The sequence below is a fragment of the Saccostrea echinata genome, unplaced genomic scaffold (assembly GCF_033153115.1).
Source record: "Saccostrea echinata isolate AGI-Se365-2 ecotype Australia unplaced genomic scaffold, CSIRO_AGI_Sech_v1 ptg000022l, whole genome shotgun sequence".
NCBI lineage: Eukaryota > Metazoa > Mollusca > Bivalvia > Ostreida > Ostreidae > Saccostrea > Saccostrea echinata.
Genome location: NW_026889771.1, coordinates 11,741,994 through 11,764,985, shown reverse-complemented (window position 1 = coordinate 11,764,985; position 22,992 = coordinate 11,741,994). Strand labels below are relative to the sequence as shown.

Sequence of the window (22,992 nt, the reverse complement as noted above, 5' to 3'; positions counted from 1 at the left end):
AACTACTCCAAAAAATATTGTTAGATCATATGAATGTTGAGTAGTTACCATGGAAACGGTGTTTAAAGTCGTTTTTTTTCTGGAAAAAATGCAATTTTGGGGAATGTCATACAATGAAATGCGGCTACTTCAATTCGTGTTACTCACAGAAATAAAAAGTAGTACATCTGATTTTAAAACGCAATTAAAAACATTGTTGGTATTCAGTCTATAAATATGAGAAATCTATGATTAAAAAAGCAGACATTCATTTAAAAATTGAATTATCTCCCTTTGATAATTGTGAGCTCTTTAGTGTGAGAGATAAAAAAATCATTGGACAAAACTGACTGGAAGTTGTTTACATTGTCAACATATATCCTGGATTTCAAGTAAAATCAAATGTTTTTTTTTCTGTTTATTCAATGTGCATATAAATTTTAACCTCTTTGTTTTTTTTCCTGGATGCAAAAGAGTAATTTTGATGTGTGAACAATGGCGAAATGTACAAGATCACATGGTACAAGAAATCACCTCTGTACACATTCATGATATTGAAGCCTAAGCCTCACGGTCTTAGGAGTTTCAAAATGAGAATAAAGAGATAAACATGATAAACTTAAGATATTAGAATTATATTGAATTGGTTGTAAGAAGAGGTACAGTGTCTCAGTCACAGTGATATATTTCAATGAATAACAGCCTGGGAAGGCAGTGTTTCGAATGTGAAAAAAAAAACTGAATTATAAATAAATGTGAGAGAAGTAGGCTTTTGATTTTACCTAAATAATTAAAGTCAAGCTACATTTACATGATCGTACAAAACTGGAAGTTGAAAGTTGGATAAAAAATAGGCTTGGCAACAACAAAGTACAGGTGTATCAAGTTTATATTGAATGATGTGATGTAAGTTGATGCCTGTCATTAAAGGGAGGACCATTTGATTTAGGGGGGGGGGGGGTGTTTGACAGATTTTAGAAACTAATAATCTGTTCTTGAAAATGTTGAAAATAAATAATCTTTCCTCGACTGACAGGAAAATAAATACCCCCTGGTAATCTATCCTTGATAAGCGCTACAACCCTCACCAACACCAACAGGCACTTGTTTCGGTAATATTTTTTTTAACCCAAAAAAATTGTTAAGGCCAATAATAAACATGTATTGTTTGATTCCTGTCGACCAGTCAAAATTATACTTTCATTTTTTTTTTTTTTTGGGGGGGGGGGGGGGTTGCATAGAAATGTATACAAATTCTCTCAATCATATTTAAAGTTAACAGTTTATCATTTCTCTAGACTGAGATACATTTAGATTGAACCTTGTAGCAGAAAAATTAATATTAAACCTGTCTAGCTGTATTTTATTAAGAATGAAAACATAAATAAATTTCTGACCCCCCCCCCCCCGCCCCTTTCTGCCAAAAGAAAAAAAATACAATTTACCCCCCCCCCCCAATCTATACCTCGGGAATGGGGGCGGGGTGGGGCTAATCACTTATGAATGAACCACTTCTTAACGTTTTACAAGGGATCCGTGTTTGTTTGTTTGTTTGTTTTTATTTCTTTTTCTTTCTTTCTTTCTTTCTTTTTTTTTTTATTTTTTTTTTTACAAATGACTCTTACCAATTTATGTGGTGTAAGTGCTTTTACATGGTTCTTGGAAGGGGTGGAGTAAGTCCTGGTCATTGGTAATACTTTACTATATTCATTTTTAAAAAATGAAAACCGTAGGAAGAAGGCAGGGACACATTATTTATTTTCAACATTTTCAAGGACTAAACTTTAGAAATTGTTTACATTACACGCCATAAGCTGTACGATCCCATCAAGGTAACCAGCCAGCTCAAATTTAGCAACCGACATAAATTCAAGAAAGCACAAAAACAGATTATCGGAACAGGTCCAGCAGATTTTTACAAAAGATTATTATTGATTAAATTTTTGGAAATAGCGGATCTATTATGTGTAAACCCATGCATATTTGGGTTGAAATATTTATCATCAGTGTCTCTAAATTTTCAAGTTTTTTAGAATAATATTGCAAAGTAAAATGGATTTAGACTTTTTTTGTCAACTTCTTTGAAAAAAGTCAGAGGAAAACATAATTTGACTGTCACTGGAAAAGTGTAGGCTGTTGAATAGGGCCAAAAATGTACATTTTACAATTCACAATGCACAATGCACAATTCACAATACAATGCACAATTCTCTGCATACATGTACCAGTCACTCAATATGGTAGGTGTATAGGCTTTCAATATTTTGACTTTACTACGATTTTATCAATAAATGACCTTAAAAACATTCTCACAGCATTTTCACATTATGCATCAAGCTAAAGGGGAGAATGTTATTTATTTACCAGTTTCAGTAAAATAAATTGGGTATAAAACATACGCTTTAACAATATCCAAGTATAAATGCTATGCTAACAAGCTATAGCTCTGTGTCCCCTGCTTAAGAAAAAAAGAAAAGCATGTACGGATCTAGAGGGTGGTGGGGGTGGGGGATGGGACATTTTAAGAGGAGCGGGAGGGACCATAGGGAGTTGTGATATAAAATTTTATTGCAAAAGCTTCTTAATAGAGATATCGCTCGGAAATGAAAGTTTTACACACAAACAGAATGTATAAATCTTTGACATTGACCTTTGACCTTTTGACCTCGAAATCAATAGGGGTCTTCTTTAGTTCATAGGAAGTTGTGGTTTAAAATTTCAATGCAAAAGCTCGAAGGCTTCTCGAGATATCGCACAGAAATAAAGTGTTTAGACAGACAGAATTTATGAATTCATGACCTTGACCCTTGACCTTAAAATCAATGGGAGTCTTTCCCTAGGCCACAGGGATTTTTACGCTAAATTTCATTGCAAGGGCTCAAAGGCTTCTCGAGACATTGGGCCGAACGAAAGTGTTACAGAAAGACAGACTGACGGACGGATGGACGGTCAGACCCAAATCAATATCCCCCACATTCAGTGAAAGCAGGGGACAAAAAGGCAATTTTTATATACCATTGCGACCTTGAACTTTGACCTTCTGTCCGTATTTACCAATTCATGTGATGCTACATGTAGTTATTGTCCACCAGAACTGTAATTTTGTTTATTCATGCTGTTTAAAACAAAATTATTAGTTTGTACACAGAAAAAAATGTGCTAAGTTTCCTTAAAATTCCATAAAAATCTAGCCATTTTGACCTTGAACTTTGACCTTTTGTCATGAAAATTGATTTTTCTCTCTGTTTTTGCTATTGTGTACCACATAGCTAAATTTGGTTTTTATCCATTTTAAAATACTCAGGTATTTATATGGAAACTGATTGTAGATACCTATTGCCCTTGTATGGAATTCTTTAAAAAAGCATAAGTTTGTAACCATGGTAACATAAAAACAAAATATTAATACCAAGTATTTATTTTTTCACAAATGTCCGCAATATTTTATACCAGGCTTTTCAAAAGAGCCTGAAATCAACAATTTTTCTCCAGAAAAATCCTACCTAAAAACGGGCGATATTTTTTCTATTAGGTAAAGTTACTCAAATACTAGAAATTATCTTAAGAACTATAAAAATTATGTATTTTGGCAAAAAGATGAAGTCATGTAAATATCTTGTTGTATTAAAGACTTTTAATTAGTTAAAAAGCGTCATTTTTCATCAAAATTTAGCATTTTTAGACCATGAAAAATGTATGTTTTCCTACGGTTCCCGTTACAATTAGCACTAGTTAAAATTTTGTGTTAAGCATAAAAATAACAGAGACGGGGAATATAGTTAAGTGCAGAGTTTGGAGAAGGGAACATGAAAGCTGTATCTATAAACTACAAGAAGAGGAGAAACGAAAACCAAAAGAAAAGAAACTTCCGAGATATATGGTAAGTTCTGTATATTTGTGGATGAAGATGAACGGTTAGCACACGACTCTGTAACGTATCTGATTCTAATGGATGAAAATCAACGGTTAGCACACGACTTTATAACCTATAACTGGGCAGGCAGGGACGGGGAATTTTTATTTAGTGTGAAACTGAAACAAGCTAACGTTCAAGCACTTCTGGGCAAACGGATATACAAAAACACAACACAATTTACCCTAAATGTGATTGATTTAAACGAATAATTTGCACATCAGTGGCCTTAAAAATAAATGAAAGACCAAAGGGAAAGACCAATATCTAATCTATTCAGTAATGCTTATTCCACGTGTCATGCTATGATAGATAAACAATTGATCAAAAACAAATTTGATCAAAAAGGTTGACATAGGAATTTTGTTCAGATGAACTAACAAGAAAACATTCGTTTTAGTCAATATGAAGATTGCATTGCAAATTCAAAGATTCTGCAACCTGTTTCATATTGGGATGTTTTATTGACTATAGACAATAGGGACCGACTAGCAATTCAACTGTAAGACAAACCAGATGGTTTTAGCTTTCCCATCATCAACTTTTCTTATTGCGTGGACCCTGATAAAATATATAACAGTCATTCTACAAGAACATGACCAATTAAGAATTTTTTATGTCGCTTACAAATTTACAGTTGTAATTTCTTTTTTTTTCTTTTTTTTTTTTATTGTTATAACACTTTCATAGGTATATGTATATAACATAAATTTCATCATTTGGTACAAGTTAACATCCGATTACACATATTCTGTCTTGTCTTAATCATATTTACACAGATCTACTTTTATACACTATGAAAGTTGTTTAGAGAGAGAAAAAAAACAACAGAAACAAAAAAAGGGGGGGTCAGCAAAAGAAAAAAATTATTCTATATTACAAATTATATAAAATGATAAGTAATCAATCTAATTTTTTCTTCTGAATCAAATAGGTAATAGGAAGTATATATATCTGTATTAATTTCAGTGCATCACAAATAGTTTGCCAATGCCTTTCATATTCCTCATATCTACAACTTTTAAACAACAAAACTTTTTCAATAAAAATTCTATCTGTGATCCCCTTTAGTACAGCGTCAACATTTATTTTTGGGACCTTTTTATATTTACTAGCAAAAATAAATTGTTTTACGATAAGTATTAAAAGATTCTGAAATATTTCAAATTTACCAAATAGTATTGCTTGTCTATCAAAACTACAATGGATGTTAAACTTATTGAAAATCCATTCTTCAATGGTACACCAGAGTTCTTTTACATAAAAACATTCTACAAATAAATGATCGATTGTTTCTATGTCACTTCTGCAGAAAGTACATGCCGGAGAATCAATCAATTTAAGTCTAAATAGATAATAATTAGTTGGGATGATTCTATGTAATAGTTGAAATTGTAGCCATTGAAATTTAGATTCTTTTGTTATTTTCTTTTTACTTATAAATATATTGTACATGTACTTACAACCTTTATCGTGTTTATAATACACATAAATGGAATTTGGAATATGTGGTCCAATTGACTTTATATTTTTAATTTCATTATTACATGTATTTATATTTTTCAGTCTATCTAACACTGCAGTCCTAAGACCATTATAATCAATAAAATTTGTTTTCACTTTCAAGTTTATTAAGTCAAAACTTATAAAACTACCATCATTGTTAAAGAGGTCAATAAGAAAAACAATGCCTTCATTAAAATAGTTTTTCCAAAAGAAAGATTTATTGTTAATTTTAATCTTTGGATTATTCCATATATGTTCAAAGAGCACATGTCTGTCGTTTTCTTGATTTATCCTAATTAGCCTTGCCCAGCTTGACAGAACTTCTTTCCAAAAAAACATTATTTAATCTTATTGAAAGATTCAGAATGTAATCAGAACCCCTTATCCAAAGATTTTTTTATGTCTAGTTTTATTTCAGCTTCAAATAGTTTTACCCAGTTTGCATCTGAGTGAATAAGTCTTTTGATCCAACTTGATTTGAGAGCAGAAATGAATTCTGTATAATCAATCATTTTAAGACCTCCATATTTATAGTCCTGGATTATAACATTTTTCTTTACCTTATGAATTTTGCTACCCCATAAAAAATAATACATTTCTGTCTCAAACATCTTCAAAAATTCTGACTTAGGGTTTGGTAAAGTAAGAATTAAATGGTTTAGTTTAGGTAATATTAAAGTTTTAATTACTGTTAACCTTCCAATTGGGGTAAGTTTCCTCAACCTCCACTTATTTACCAATATTTTGATTTCATTTAGTTTTATGGAATAATTTAAATCAGGCATTTCATCCAAGTTTACTGAAAATTTTATTCCTAGAAGATCAAAATTTGTATTATCCCAATCCAGCTTCCACCTCGAGTGATGGAATACTTCCTTTGAGAATTTTTTACTTCCGATCCATATCATTTTAGTTTTTAAGAAATTTATTTTTAAACCTGATATATTGGCAAAATAATCTAATTCTCGGAGAATACCATCCATAGATCTTGGTGAACCATCCGAGATAAGAGAGGTATCATCAGCATATGCGAAAGTTTGTACTCTTCACCTTCAATTGTTATACCTTTAATATCTTGATTATTTCGAATTAAGATTCCAAGAATTTCAGCACATAGCAAAAAGGGATATGGTGAGATTGGATCACCTTGTCTACAGCCTCTTTGGGGGAAAAGATAATCTGAAGTAAATCCATTTTGTATAACACATGATTTAATACCATTATAAAAGGTTCTAATCCAATTTTTAAAAGAAGGTCCAAAATTAAAGAAGTCAAGGGTTTGATATATAAAATTCCAAGAGATTGTACCAAATGCTTTTTCAAAATAAATTAACATCAACAGACCAGGTATTTGATTATATTCTGTATAATGCATTATATCATATATCAGTCTAATATTCTCTCCGATAAATCTACCTTTACATGTAATAAATCCAGTTTGGTCTCTGTTTATCAATTTATCCAATTTAGTTTTCATTCGTTCAGCGATGCATCCTGATGCTATTTTATAAACCACATTTAAAAGACTAATGGGTCGCCAATTTTTCAGAAATTGTTTTTCCTTTCCTGCTTTCGGAATACACGTAATGATTCCCAATTTATTTGAATCTGAGAATTGACGTAATTCATTTGAATTATTTATTGCTCTTGTAATAAAGGAGCCAATAAAGGACAGTTGTAATATCTTAACTATAAGTTTAAAGGTCGATTTCAACTCAAAGACTTAACATACACACATTGTTTTGTAAATATTCACCGATATATATGCAGTTATAGTTTTGATATGAACATAATGTAATGTTGAAAAACGTACTCCACTGCAAATCTTAATGTCGCTTCATTTATTTATAAATTTCAAGATGAAATTTTCAGCCGTAAAATCGTTCCGAATAGATTGCAATGAATGTTTAAAATGTCTTTTATCCTTTATAAAAAAGAAATCAAACCACTTCTCGCAAAGAAATGCATAGATCTCCTTTTGTGCGAATGCATAAGCATGTCGCTTAAAATCGATTAACTTCCGTAACGATTTGATTTTAAATTTCAAGCATAAAATGCAGATTTCAAAAAGAACTGAAACTTATCTGAAAGTGACCACGGAACCTTATATCATCGATTCTAGTTTCGAGTCAGCTGTCTTAGACGAATACATTTTCGACATAACAAAATGAATTACACAAAAACAGTTGTCTCTCTTAAAAAGTTAACTTCCGTAACGGTAATTTAGGAAAGTTTTTGTATTAAAGGTATAATTTTTTTTTTATTATTTTGGGGGCGAAATGCTTTAGACTTTTGTTTAATATCCTAAAACAAACTTTGATTTTAACTATTGAAGAGAATTTTAACTTTTATTGCTGGGAATTAACTTCCGTAACGATATTTTTCCCGAAAATTTAAATTCGGATTCATGCGAGACTTCATGAATCATACTTGAGCGTTCTTTGCTCAACATCAGAATTGGTCAAATTCAGCTTTATTTAAAAAATAATAAGGCTGAATCAAGCATTAACTTCCGTAACATTACATTAAAATCAATGGTATCTTGAAATTGTTGTAAGAAGTTAACGATACCAGATTTGTGGACAATTTTTTTGTTTTCAAGTTCACTGATAGGTCCTTTAGAAAATTATGATGTTCATTTTGCTATTTGAAACAATTATTTTTTTTTCATGTTTTTTTTTTTACTCTGAATTGGTCCATTTATCGTAGAATGACTAAGCGAGGTTGAACCGGTTGCAATGGAGATAAGTAGGATTGTGCATGCCTCAGAATGCAAGAGAGTTCGCCCCTAGGACAACTTGCCTTTAGGACAATACGCCCCACTCGAAAAAGAACTCGCTAAAATTCTAAACATTGCATCTACTCTTCAGTTGTAAATTTAAAAAAAAATCTTCTATATTTATGTATATATATGGTAAAATATTTTCCAGTTTAGATCGTGTTTCTATGGTAAAAGCGTTTCAAAAGAAGGAAGATTTCAGATTGCTTCACAGTTTAAATTAAAAACTTTATTTGAGGAAAAGACTTTAAAAGATAGGACATACACCCAGATCAGTTTTGTGCACTCACGTAAGAAGTAATTTCCCGAGGGGGGGGGGGGGGGGGCAAAATAACAGAAATTCTTGACAAGCAAAAAGATCATTTCTGAAAGGTGTGTGGCCGAAAAATTGCTTACATTTCTATTGTATAGTTTTTAATGGTAATACTATAGAGAGTGCACAACTGTAAATTAACTTTTTTTTCTATAGTAAAGCATATACTAGCACATCCCCCCTTTTCTCCCCTGTTCCTGTGGGCCTGTATAATCGATACCCAGTTTTAGTAATTAAACAATTACTATAATTAAGTAAAATTATACTGAAAAATTACATGTTTCAAGATTAAAGAAACCTTTTTTACAACTCATTATCATTACAACACAAATTTTTATTTACTTATTAAAATTTTATTAGTTAGAAACACATGCTTATGGCCACGTATTTCAGTCCCTTTTGAAGGACAGCAACTAGTTTGTATAGTAACATTTGATCACCTGTATATGATGTTTGCGTCTCCCAACTTATTTGATACTCGAGAACGTGCTCGGAGTATGATCAAATCGAAGCAGGCTACTGCATGTAATTTGATGTTACAGGGATTTCCACAAACTCGTTTAAAGTCAGCATTTCGTAAATTCTATGGTAGTTATTAACCTTGTTAGCAAATAAACTTATCACTGGGGTCGTTTTTTTTTTGGGGGGGGGGGGGCTGACACATTTCACACCAAGCCCTTTGTTTTCATGCTTTAATAACTACGGAGTATTCCGTCTACCCGATCAATACATAAAGCTCACGGCGGGTGTGACCAATCGACAGGGAATGCTTACTCCTCCTAGGCACCTGATCCAATTTCTGGAATTTCCAGGGGTCCGTGTTTTATGCCCTATGCACAAATTTGTATTTTTTGTAGGTCACTGTTTGTTATCTTTGCCTTTTTAATTAAAAGGAAATAGGAATCCCGTTTGTATATAGTCATATAGATAAAGAAATGCAATGCACAATGTTAATAAGTTGACAAGAAAAAACTGATAATAATCAACTGTCATACTTCTTTTTCAGATAATACTGAAGTATGCATTTGAACGCAAAATTTAAAACTTTTTGGCAAATCAGAATTTTTTTTGTATTGATAGCTCAAGAAAATTTATTTAACAGCATGTATTTATTAAAATTTTATAAAATTCACTGCATCTATTTTAGTATTATCAACTGTAAAGGTGTCTTTAATAAAGAACAAATATTTCATGAATATAAAGTGTAGATGTACTAAGTAGGAATATAAATGTTACTTACCATACACTTTTACTTCATAGATTATCAAACTCCCCCAGCTGACAGCCTTGTGGATGACAATTGAATCACCGATCATTACTTGATCACACGTAAGATTACCCGAAATTCTCCCCCTTGAAGACAATGTAAAAGTTCTACACAACTTGGCATCTGTTAAAGAGGTTTCAGTGAAGTTTCTCACATAGACGTCATAACGAGCTTCACTGGTACCTGTCAATATGATTAGAAAAAGATTTTCTTATCTACAATTCTAATTGACCAGTTTCTGCTTGAGTAATTCAATGTCTAATATGACCACAGAAAAAAATATATATATCGTTATCCTCCTGTCTTTGTTGATTTTAAAATTCTCGTTCTTTTTAAGGGGGAGTGGAGCGGAAGGGACAGGGTCAACGCTCCTGCATGGTATACCCATTACCATGCATTATGTTATCAGATTGAAACTGCATGGAAAAAGTGCAGCAAATACAAACTTTAACTCACAAATTATACAAAATCATTAATGCAATTGATGAATATTTCCATTAAAGTCAGTAGGTATACATATAAGCAGATGTAAATATATCAGACTCTGTATGGTCTTTCATTGCGATTTGATAATCGAATCAAGTGACACAAAGAAAATTTATTAAGATTGATAGAAATTTCAAAAATGGTGACATTATGCTTAACCAAAGGAGAGCAGACTTATTTAAAGGTTTTGACATGATCGCAAAAAGCTGTTCAATGTAGAGTTACTTAAATACTAGCGCATCCACTGGGCGCATAGGTTTAAGGCGCATATATTCAAGAGATATTTTTATATACATGTATTATTCTTCCTGTATTTTAATACTAGTATTCGTTTGAGTTTTTTGTACAATCCGTTACCTGTAGCCATTCCTGATCTGCAATTTAGGCAACAAAAATGACATTACTTGTATATCAAGCAAGGGGGGAGGGAACTTACTTTAAAGGATTGATTGGATGTCGTTTTACGTTCCGTTCGAGAATTTTTCACTTATATAGAGACGTCACCATTTACCGGTGAAGGGCTTCTAATTTAGGTACTATAAAGGAGTCCACGCAAAACGGAATGTTTGACAGTGTTTGTATACTCCAATGTCTTATATTTAGTTTTCTATGTATGCAAAACATTTTCTTCGTGATAGATACAGTTTATCTGCCAAGCTCAAGGTGCATAAATCAAAGTAATAAAATCTTATAAGATGTTGCTGTACAAATGTGATATTATGAAAGGAAATAATATGTAGTTAAAAAAAAGCACTCGAATCGGGCAGACGATTAACTGTTTCATTGTGAAAGTATCTAGAAAATAACGATTAAAATAATTACATCTTGTCATTAAAGCATTAAACTTATGATAAATTTACTGTAAGATTATATACATGTATATATATTTGTTGTTAAAATTAGGGCTGTGCGGTGCACCGAAAATTTCGGTGCACCGCGGTTCATACTGTTCGATTCTGTGCACCGATCCAGAATTCCGGAATTCGGTTCGGTTCGGTTCAAAATTTACATAACACGTATAAACAAAAATGGCCGCCAATTGGAGATCAGAAGTGTTTGTTTTCATGATTTTAATTTAATACTTTTTATAATGATTGTGCTAGTTTGAAGTCAGTGATTAGTTTTTTTAATTCCATAAATACCCTTTACTTTTACAATAGAGGTTAGTTTAAATTGCTATGGGCTAGTAAATAGCCCGACGGGCTAGTGAAAAAGTAGCAGGTATTTTCCAAGATTTGCTTTTAAATCCCCAACCAATTAAAAAAATCAAAGAAGTGTGGTTCTCTTGTTCATATCTCTTCTATCTAATTCTTTTAGCACTTCTACATTATTTATTTATTTCTAAAAACCATGAAAACGATCGTCTTATTTCTACTAACCCGAATTTCCTCCATTCCGATTTTATGGAAAATACATGTAGATATTACATTAATTGATTTAATTATATCCAGCTATTCAACTAATTAACTGAAGATTTACAAGGGTTATCAAAAATATATTAACATTGTTTCTGAAAATTTGAATTAAAAAAAATAAATCACCTAGCTTTCACTTTATATTGGAAGAGGAATTCCAATGATCAGAAAAAAAAATTGCATGTATACTACCATGTTAAAAGGTATCCATATATAGCATGATTGTTTATTCTGTTAAATTCAGCCTTAAGTAATTTCGCTGATTATTTATGTATCATTGACTCAGAAGAAAAATACAAAATGAGAAAATAAGCAGAAGAAATATGAAAAGAAGAGTAATTTATTATGAAATGGAATAAAATAATACAACAAAAGGTTTCAAATTTTATTATTTTTCTGGGCTAGAAGAAATTTTACTTTAGCTAGTAAAAATGTCAAATCCACTAGCCTCACTTGTTAGTGTCTCAGAAAAGTTTTTGTGAAGACTGGAGTGAAGGATTTTAATCACTTTTTAAAGCAGAGGTTATCATTTTTCATTTATGATGAGAAATATTTAGACTGTTTTAGGTTAAATCGAACCGAATCGAAAAAAAAAACGAACCGTATCATTCTGAACCGAAACCGAACCGAATCGATTGAACCCTGAATCGTCCCAGCCCTAGTTAAAATATATTGTTTAGATTATGTGTGCAGGGACGTCATTGTGTAATTCAAAAATTTTCAAAGGTACCAAACATAAATTGTTTTTAAAGCAGACCTGTCTTTTGAGATATTTTGAAAAAAAAAATACACATAGAAGTGTTCCTTGTTTCTTATTTTGAAGAAAAAAAAGTGTTTTAGCAATCATTATTCATTGAAATAGCTCTTCAGCAGTGATAAAGATTTAATTACGTGGAGAACTGGATGTATTCAACATAGAGGATACCTAATCATACAATAATTACTCTTTTGTCACTTTACAAGATTGAAGACCTTTATTTTGCCACCATTGATCATTTGTCCATATTGTTAAAACTGACAAAGATTTGAGCTTTTGTTCCAGCTAGGTTCAAAAGGCATTTTAAGCAATTAATACCTCTATTGAAAATAGAAATTGCATTGTAAACTTTGTGTACACCATATTTATGAAGCAGAATTTATTCATAAACTTCTACAGGAGAAGAGGAAAACACTAGCTGTGGCCTTTAATTCGACATTCAGATATATCGACGATGATTTATCAATTAACAATTATACTAGTAGTTATTTTCAGTCGTATATCGACTCGATATATCCCATTTGTTTCATATTTATAGATATTTTGCTGACTATAAAAGATAAAGGCCAATTGACAACTAAATTGTATGACAAACGAGATGACTTTAGCTTCTCCATTGTCAACTTTCCTTATTTATGTTGTAATATTCCACTATCATCTGCTTATGGTGATTATGTCTCCCAATTTATTCGTTACTCAAAAGTTTGCTCTGAGTACGATCAATTTTTAAAGCGAGGCAGGCTACTCACTGATAAGATGATGCTACAGGGATTTCAACAGCCTTGTTTAAAGTCAACATTTCGTAAATTGTATGGTCATTATAATGACCTTGTTAGCAAAAATAACCTATCATTGGGTCGTTTTTTGGCTGACTTGTTTCATACCAATTGTTAGGCCTTTGTTTTTGCACCGGATTGATTACAGATAGTTCCGACTACCAGATAAATATATAGGGCTCACGGCGGGTGTGACCGGTCAACAGGGGTTGCTAGCTCCTCCTAGGCACCTGATCCCACCTCTGGGATTTCCAGGGGTCCGTGTTTTATGCCATCTTCACAAATTTGTTTTGTTTTATGGATTTTTTTTTAGCTCGATCACTGTTCGTTATCTTTACCTTTTACATTTTAACTATTATAGGTATAATATGACAATTTTAACGCTAAACGTCATTTTCTGGGGTACCAATGACGATGAGCTTGAAATTCAAATGATATATTTTACGGACAACACTCCGAGAAGGTATCTTCATTTTTAAAATAAATACCTAAGTTTCATATGATTTATAAACTGAAATCAAGCAGTTTTGTGGTGAAGGAGAAACCCAAGCCTTAAGAACGACGTTCTGTTTTGAGATAATTATTTTGTTTTTAACAATCTCAAAAGTTTGCAATTTCTACTCTGATACGGTAAAATCTATATCTACCCATACAGAGATAAAATAGGGAAATCTGAAGGAGACTTTTTTTATCCCTTCTCCTCATCATTATGGCGTGACGCCGGTGAGTTAAACTTACCATTTCTATGAGTAGCTTCGTCATATGATACTGAAGGTCAAATAACTCTCTTCAAATAGTGTCAAAACATTGCTTATTTGTTACTATGACCTTTGTCCTAAATCCCCACACCCGATAGTTTGGTTGTTGTCTGTTTTGCTTAGTGATTCTTAAAAAAAATGCCATTTATGTTGGGATGCAACAAATACCGGTGGAAGGCTACAAATTTAAACCTGTACTCCAATCTTTTCACCATGGGCAGATTGTTCGTGCAAGCATCTACTGCGATGCGGTTTATATTATCTCATCCGAAGGACCGATCTTTACGCCTCACTATGGGTTTCGAAACCACGACCGAAGGATGAACTCCTTATTCCACGACTATAACCACTATGCCAAGAGGAATAAAAGGCTGACCCCCACCACATCCCCCACACACTTATACACTTGTCACCTTTCACTCTGTGATTATCTTACTCAATTCGTATATGTCGATATATATGTATTTTAATTTTTTGACTTCTGAAAATTTTAAGGAAAAACTGGGATTTTCCTCAGTCGCAGTTCTTGAAGAGGTTCTCCCATTTTCATCAACTGCATAATTGGCATCTCGATCCTCATATGTTGAAGTCTGTGAAACTGTTGGCAGATTGTAGGCAATGTTTTCTAAAAGTAAAAACCTTTTGCAAATTGATTTAAAAAAAAAACATTTCTTTTCGAGTAATTGTGAAAAAGTTGAAAGATGAAAGATGTATTATTCTTGACAAGTATTTTGAAAATGCATTTAATGATTTAGACACACAACAAATGGAACTATCTGATTGTTTCTAAGCGTGCATGTGCACACTGAATAGACATAAGAAAATGAATTTAAAGATTAGAGAATGCTTGATTATAATACATATTCTTTTACAGATGTAGTTAAAAATAAAATTGAATTGAATATACCCTATTGTTCGACTTTATTGGAATTAATAGTTAAAAGGTTTTCACCTTGACACTTTCTGATAATAGACGACGACTTAAACCTTAGTTTTTGTCAACTTTACTAACCGAAAAAAACCCCACTGTTTCCAGTGGTCAGTGTTTTATGCCCTCTTCACGGATTTGTGTTGTTTATAGATTTTTTTGGGAAATCAGTCATTGTTCGGTGTCTTCCCTCTTTTCATTATCTATGCAATACTTTTTGTTTATTGAAATAAAATTATCAATAAATTATCATGTGACCTAGAACCGTATAATAATATTAGCTTTACAAATACATGTATATAATTCAGAATTACTATCACTTGGCCGTAGGAACCGATATATAGAATACTATATATAGTATGAAAATGTTTGGTTTTGCCCCCCCCCCCCCCTCCTGAAATTGCTTCCTACGGACTTGTATCACATCTGTTTATCTGTGAAATATTGATTGATTGATTGTTGTTTTCCTCGCTAGTGATTTTTACTCATCTGAGATGTCTCCGTGTTATATAAAAAAATACTTTCAATGAGAGTAGGATATGTAGAAACAAATTAAATTAAATCTGCTTAAGGAAATGTTAAGTCTTACTACATCAGTTATTCACTGTTAGAGTAATATTTTATTTCTTTAGATGAACTTTCCGTGTTGATGATAATTAAGCATTTAATATTATTATACGCCCGCTTAAAAGGGGGGGGGGGCATAGTGATAACAGGTTGTCCGTTTGTTCCTTACGCTTGGGTGTAGCCATCATTTATCCTCAACTCCTCTTACACAACTGAATGCAATTTAATGAAATTTAAAAAATGAAAAAAGGGGGTACCCATTTTGTTAAACGCGACTCCCCCTAAACCCCTGAATGATATTTAATGGAATTTTTACAGAATCCCATTACATATTTCCTAGAAATGCACTTTGCCATAATACTCATATGGTAGCTGCGGGTATCATTTTATGCGCTCAGTGGTCATAGTACTTCTATTTAAACTCTGTTTTTACAGTGAAATTGTTTTTAATGATAATTACATTTTGAAGGAGTTCAATTAGCGGTAATTTCAACGATGAGTTAACGTGAATTTAAAGTTTAATTATTTTTAACTAACGTTCTTGCAACCGATGATTAAAATAATGTTTTGTACCTACATAATCAGCGACTATGACGTAGCTGAAGTAGGTCGTGTGAATAAATGTTTTTCCCCCTCCCCTTTTAAACAGTTTTCGATATTTTAGAAAAATATTTCATATCACAAACAATCAAATTCCACCAAATTTAGTTAACACATACAGTAACAATCGTAACCTAGTTTCTTTGATTTTTCATAGCATGAAGCATTAAAGATATCTGCCGCAACTCACAGTGGCTTAGTCCTACGTGTGACGAAAACTTTATAAGACAGATATATTTTTTGAATATACTTACCTCTTTGACAATAATTGGATGTTGAACCGCTCCACTCTCTGTAACAGGTCGAACAGGTGCCATCAATTGGACACCCGATTGTGTAACAACAAAAACAATGACAAGAACATGTACTCTCATCGCACTGCACTGTAAAAAAATTTAAACAGACATGCAAAGTATGTTTGATTTTAGATAAAATAGTACATTTTTGTTTTTGTCATTATGCTGCATGAAAATAAGTTCAATTCCTATTTTCATAGTTATTATAATACAAGTTCATGCATTTAAATTGCTTCAGTTAATACCTGATCAGTTGTATTCTATTCACTTCAGAACACATAAGACTTGTTTATCTCATATCAACAGAATATATGTTTTACCAATTCAATGGGTCAAATGTTGGCAAAAATTAAATGGATATCAGACAATATAATAAAATTAAGCATTGAATTCTTATTTTTGGATGTCGTCTGTCCTATAACACACCTGGCCGTGCCGAAAAATTTCTCTCTTCATAATTGTTTATTTCGTAAGAGCCGTTTGTGACGTATTACAAATGAACATTGCGAGGAAAAAAATGACAAATTAATTTTTAAGGCACAGTTGTATTTTTACGTTTATTTAACAGGGTAGCTTTTTTTCATTAAATTGAATCAAAACAATATACATTTTGGTGTTCCTAGAGTATTGAAAATGCATATAGTTCCCATTGTGTATTCTACCCCTCGGTGACAAGGTTTCGAGTGTGTTATAGAGATTTGTACGTCGGGATTTCTAATGAATTTCATAAAGAAAATTACACTGAATGTAAATAATTTCTACTGAATACATGTATGTGCAAAAGTTTGGGTCATGATGGAGGTAGTAGAAAGGGTTCTTTGATATGCAATGTACGTGAACATTCACGGTCATGAACAGTATTATAGTACATTTTTAATCGCGTTGTGTAGAATATTTGAAAATATATCATGGATTGCCTATATGACTTTTTGTCCGAATATGCAATGATCAGCTAATCAGTGCAGGGATCGACATTAACGGTTGTCCGATTACCCGGGACAAGTAAATTCTCAGTTCGGGCAAGTGAAATTGTCGACGTACTTGTCCGATCGGGCAAGTGAATTTTTCTTATACAAATGTACATATTTATTTAGTTTACATTAATTTATAAATAACACAATAAATTGAACACTTGATATCCACACGCACCTGGATGACAATGTTTTTGCATTCGGAATTCCTTGGTAGCGTTTCTGGTTTATATCGTTCATTTAAAAATCGGGTTCGTTATTTTCTTTCGTAGTAAATACGCTCTACGTCTATTAACAAAATTTTGTTAACTTCTTAAATAGGAAATTAGATTATTTATTCACGCACAGAATATAAGTACAGTGTAACACGATGTATCCTGATCAAGATAAGATGTATGTTTCGTAGCAACTATCTTCCTTTAGCGTTGCTTCACAGTTATCTCCGAAAATCACGATTCACAAAAGGATCCTACCGAAAATAATTTTTTAAAAATATGAATTTTATGAAAAGGAAACGGAAGGATATTGCTGCATGAAAGTGTGTGTTAAAAGGTTAAATTCACAAGTACAGTGGTATATATTTATGTACAGATGCAGCATCAAAATTTTTTTCAGGTAGCTCAACTTGCCAAATTGACAGTAGTGTATTTTGTCACATTTTTTCTTATCATAACATTTACAGTGATTAATAATTTTCTTTTTTTCAAAAGTTCTTTCCTAATTCTGGGCAACAAAGTTTTGCATTCGGACAAGTCAAAGTTTAAGATCACTTGCCCGAAGGGCAAGTGAATCTAAAAGTTAATGTCTATTCCTGCAGTGGGTTAAATGTCTCACCTCTGAGCATCTGTCTAACAATAAAATTACTTTTTAGAAATGTTTTTACACAAATTCTTTGATATATGTAAATTAATATGTAAACTTCATACAAATGTCCTACACTACACGGTCAATGGAAGTGAAATACAGTTATTTGGACATTAGTTTTATTAGCTAGAGGATCGTTACCAATACACGTTGTAATGAAATTAATTTTGATTTATAATGCACATTTTACAAAAACTCTTAAACTAACATAACTGCCCTAAGTGAAGAAATATTAATATAGAAAGCACAAAGAAATTCACTTTATAAGGATACCACTTCCGACCCAAACCGGGGTTGAACTCTCGACCTACGGAATCTGTCTCCTTCCATGGGCATCGAAAGCAAGGATTTTGACTTGCCTAGATGGCCCAGCGGTCTAGCGCGCTGTTCCTGTACTGCTAGGAGACAGATTCCATAGGCCGATAATTCAAACCCGAGTTGGGGCGTAAGTGGGTATCCTTATAAAAGTGAATTTCTTTGTCCTCTCTCTCTCTCTCTCTTTCTCTCTCTCTCTCTTTCTCTCTCTCTCTCTCTATATATATATATAAATATATATGTATATATATATGTTTACTTTTTGTACTTGTAATTATGGAGTGTATATACAGTATGTACTCTTAATAATTGAAACCTATATCCACATTCCTACCCTCACAAATAAAAAAAAAGACTAGATGAAATCCCGCGCAAGCGCGGGGAATTGAATTTATACCACTACCGACAGAAAATATATTGTTATTAGTTTCTACTGACAGCCTACAGGCTTATGGCAGGTCCTTATTTGCAAAATTTATTAATTTATAAGTATAGATACTTACAATAGACAGCGTCCAAGACAATGCATAAAACGAGGTAAGATAAAGTCCAGTTAAACGACATCACGAAATATAAGAATCAAAATATGCCACTAAATGTAAGGCCGGTGTCAAAATGACACAAAGTTTAAATTTCTTCCTGGTTTCTCTTCTTAAACCGGTAAAAATATAAACAATGTACAGATTATACATGTATACTATATAGTATAATTAGGTATAAAAACAGTTTTTGATCAAATATATACATGAATAATGTTTGACTTTATCACTTTAAATAATATAATTGTAGTGCTTTTATTTACATTTACTAATTGACAATGAAGGGCATTCATGCATTCAACAACAAATACTTAGGAAATCAAATATCTATTACGACTAGTTCTAAGTTATATTGACCAAATAAATGGATACATGTATATCATTTCCCAGAAAATACATAACTTTATATAACTGTTTAAGTTAAACAATTTGTTGTCACTTAATTAAAAGAATCGCACATCAGATTACTCACTTAGTACCTATTCTGAATTAAACTTGAGAATTTTTGAAAATGAAAATAAAATTTTTAGTACGAAACACATATAAACATATAAAAAAAACTAATCCGAAGCTTTTGAATTCTGGGAAATCATGTATTATTTCTACTATTTGTACATATAAGAGAAATGATGGCAAGGCGTAATTACTACTAACTGTACATATAAAAGAAATAATGGCAAGGCGTAATTAAATACTTCATTTTTATCCCTTTGTCGAAAAGTACTTGATACATATATCAACAAATAGTAACTTTTAGTTACTAACTACAGGGCTAAAAAATGATACGTATTAATTATTATTACTAATTTCACTTCTGTAAACATGTACGTTTACAATACGGGCATGTAGTATTGGGGAGAGGGAGGGAACATTCCCGCATTTTCCCCCAAGAATTACCTTTAACTGTTGAAAATGTTCCATTAAATTGCGGTTGCCCCCTCAACTCAACTTCTTGTTGTAGTATAGTTAAAACATCCCATTTGTGTGTGAGAAAAAAAATAGAATCCAACACCCTCTCCCTTAAGAAATTAGATTTTCTAATCTAATCTAAGAGAAATTAGATTAGATTAGATTGTCAAAGATTTTTCAGAAAAGTTGTAATTTTTGTAATATATTTTCTGGCTGCCCCCTCCCACTCCCACCGCCACTTTCAAAAAACGATACTACGTGGCTGCAAAATCGTTTATCGTGAAACTGTTTTTAACAAAGAAATGAAATTAAACTTCAAAAATCTTAGAGGTTCTAAGAAGGATAACTCCGCAAAGCTAGAAAATGTTCACATTACTTTCAAAAAATAGTACTTTAATTATGATCACATGAAAGAAGAACAATTGCTGAAATTTTAGTTATATTGAGTAAAAAGTAAATTAAGATTGTAAAATGTTTATATTTGATGTGTAAGATTAAGCGTTTCAAAGTTTAATTTCTAATTTAAGCAGATCCATATTCAATCTTCGTTGAATGTCAAAGGTTAATTGTTGAAATACACTAACGCTGATCACATGACACAGTTCAAACCTATGTAACAGATATGATATGTTATGTGTTAATTGTCTCTCTACTTGAACATGAAAATTAATGTATCAGAATAAACTGATTGATTTTTGCTCTACGTCCCCTGTGAGAATTTTACACTCATACAAGACGCCACCATATACCGAAGGGTTTCTGTATACCTATAATCGGCACTTAGGGCCATTGAGAAGTGAAGGGTTTTTTTTTTTAAATCTTGCCAACTCCTACCGTGACACGGGACCTTGGTTTTTAAGGTTTCATCCGCATGGCCGTTGGAATGAAGGGGAAGGGGGGGGGGTGCCCCCAATAATTTTCCCGTTACACATATGTATATGTCTCTCATTTATGTTATTGCATATATTAATTTTTTTTCACACAGTTGAACTATGACGACTTATAAGATACTGTACGTCATGTACCACTGATTGTTGGTGTGAGTGAAATAAATGAACTTGGAAACCTGTTCACCCCTTATGGGCCCCAGGGATCACAAAGCCAATTTGCTGGGTTTTTATCTTTAATACCCCCAATACCAAACCAACAAGCATGTTGATATTCTTGAGACTTTTAAAAAAATATCAAAATGGTAAGAACAAGTGTCTTATAAGCTAAAAAAAACTAGACCTCATTGAAAGGAGACCCAATATCAAAACAGAATTAAGGAGATGGAGGTCAAGGTTAACGGTGTAGAAGAGTGTGTGTCACTTATCATTAAAAAGTACATGAATGAGGATCAAAAGAAGAAAGTTAAAGAAATTAAAAAACTGTACGCAACATAAGGAATGAAAACGAAGTCATCCTAAATGAATTAGAAATCATTCGAGAATTTGAACGAACTCATCATTATCTACAAACAAGATCTATGACTATGAGTGACAATCTCGTATTCAGTGGTATTCTGGAGACCCAAGATGAAAATACGGAGGACGTGATAGAATTTCAGAAATGAATATAATAAAGAGCCACAGTCCCATAGAGTACACAGAAGGGGAAGAGAATACAGGATAGACATCTCCCAACAGTGGCAAAATTCGTACTAAATAAATAAAGAGAAAAGATTAGAAAGGTTACCCCGACTGCCCTCGATTGAAAATCATGTGGAGTCAATATCCAAATGATATCAATGACCACGCACAGGAAAATTCTTTACTCACATAATAATAAGCGAAACAACTCGGGAAGAAGGCAGTGACGATTGAGGACAAACTATTTTAGAAGGTACACAAATCTTTCCACCAGCAGGCAGATTTGTTGCTAGCTCAGGTTTAGATGATGTGCAACGCCAATAACAACATACAGCACACAGCGTAGCTGATTCAGAAAATCTTCCTTCGAACGCGCAATATTAGGCCTAGGAAAACCACAGAAAACAACAAATAACCGGGATGATAAATAAAGACATTACAGAATAGAATACAGAATAAAATTTATTTGCCAATCATGGTCCCACTGGGGGCAAAACATAGATTGTTCCGCCACAGCTTCCATACCTGACTTTCCCCATGTGCTAACGGGGTACATGTGCTTCCGGCGAAGCAATATGTGTTCATGTTTTTGTTTCGGGAAGCTGACCACAGTGTAAGTTATGACATTTATTTAGTGACTGTGAAGCAGTTGAGATTTGCTTCATTTCGTTTCTTATTTGTGTATCAATTTGATATCAAACGGAATTGATTTAGATTGTTTACTACTGTTGATCACGTGACTTATTCATTGTGCTATCTAGTCTCTTAAATTGATATAGTTCAGTATTATTATGTATCACTCTTTATGTACATGTAAAGTTTATATTATCAGTATTACTTGAATATGTGTTTGGCTCAGATTATTGTGTTTAAATTCAGGAATTACTAAACTAGGGGCTTGATAAAAATTTTTATGTATGGAAACCAGTTTGTGCCATAAATTGGGATTGTATTCATTTTATAAGTCACCTTGTGCTCTTTGTTTGTTAATTGATTCTTATACCAAACTTTCTTTTGTTCCAGCTTTTTACCAATCATTTACCAATAAAGTCAGTCAACACTTTAGAGGTCTAGTGGTTTATTCTGGCTGCGGGTTCCGTACCGTGGGGCAGCACAGTAAAAAGACTTAACCAGCGGACTTGCAAAAATGACTACATTCAGGAACCTTACAGAAAAAGGGGCCGAACACTACAAAAAACAACTTGATGATAGAGCTGCACGCTTAACTGGTGCATGGACAAAGGTTGACTCCATTATTAAATCTATTGATTCAAGCAAAAAAGACGCAGAGACATTGACCGAATTGCAGGATAGACTAAAATTCTACAGTGATAAACATGCTGTTCAGACACAAGAGCTTTTGGATTTTCTCAGAAGAACCAATACAGAAGAAAGCTTCCATCAAATGAAAGGTTTCGAGTTCCTACAATCTGGATATCGTCTATTAATTGAAAATGCGAAGTCTAGAATTCAAAGTTTAATT

General features: G+C 32.5%; 1 protein-coding gene across 1 annotated transcript in view; it reads right to left on the bottom strand.

Annotated features, from left to right (window-relative positions):
- Positions 1–16,421, bottom strand: part of LOC133190417 (receptor-type tyrosine-protein phosphatase kappa-like) — a 164,634-nt gene extending 148,213 nt beyond the window's left edge. The window contains exons 1-3 of the mRNA XM_061326043.1: positions 16,299–16,421; positions 14,386–14,574; positions 9,731–9,940 (exon numbers count right to left, since the gene is read on the bottom strand). Coding sequence (XP_061182027.1) covers positions 9,731–9,806 — 76 coding nt within the window. The 5' untranslated portion in view covers positions 9,807–9,940; positions 14,386–14,574; positions 16,299–16,421. The remainder of the gene's footprint in view (positions 1–9,730; positions 9,941–14,385; positions 14,575–16,298) is intronic.
- Between the last annotated feature and the right edge of the window lie 6,571 nt (positions 16,422–22,992).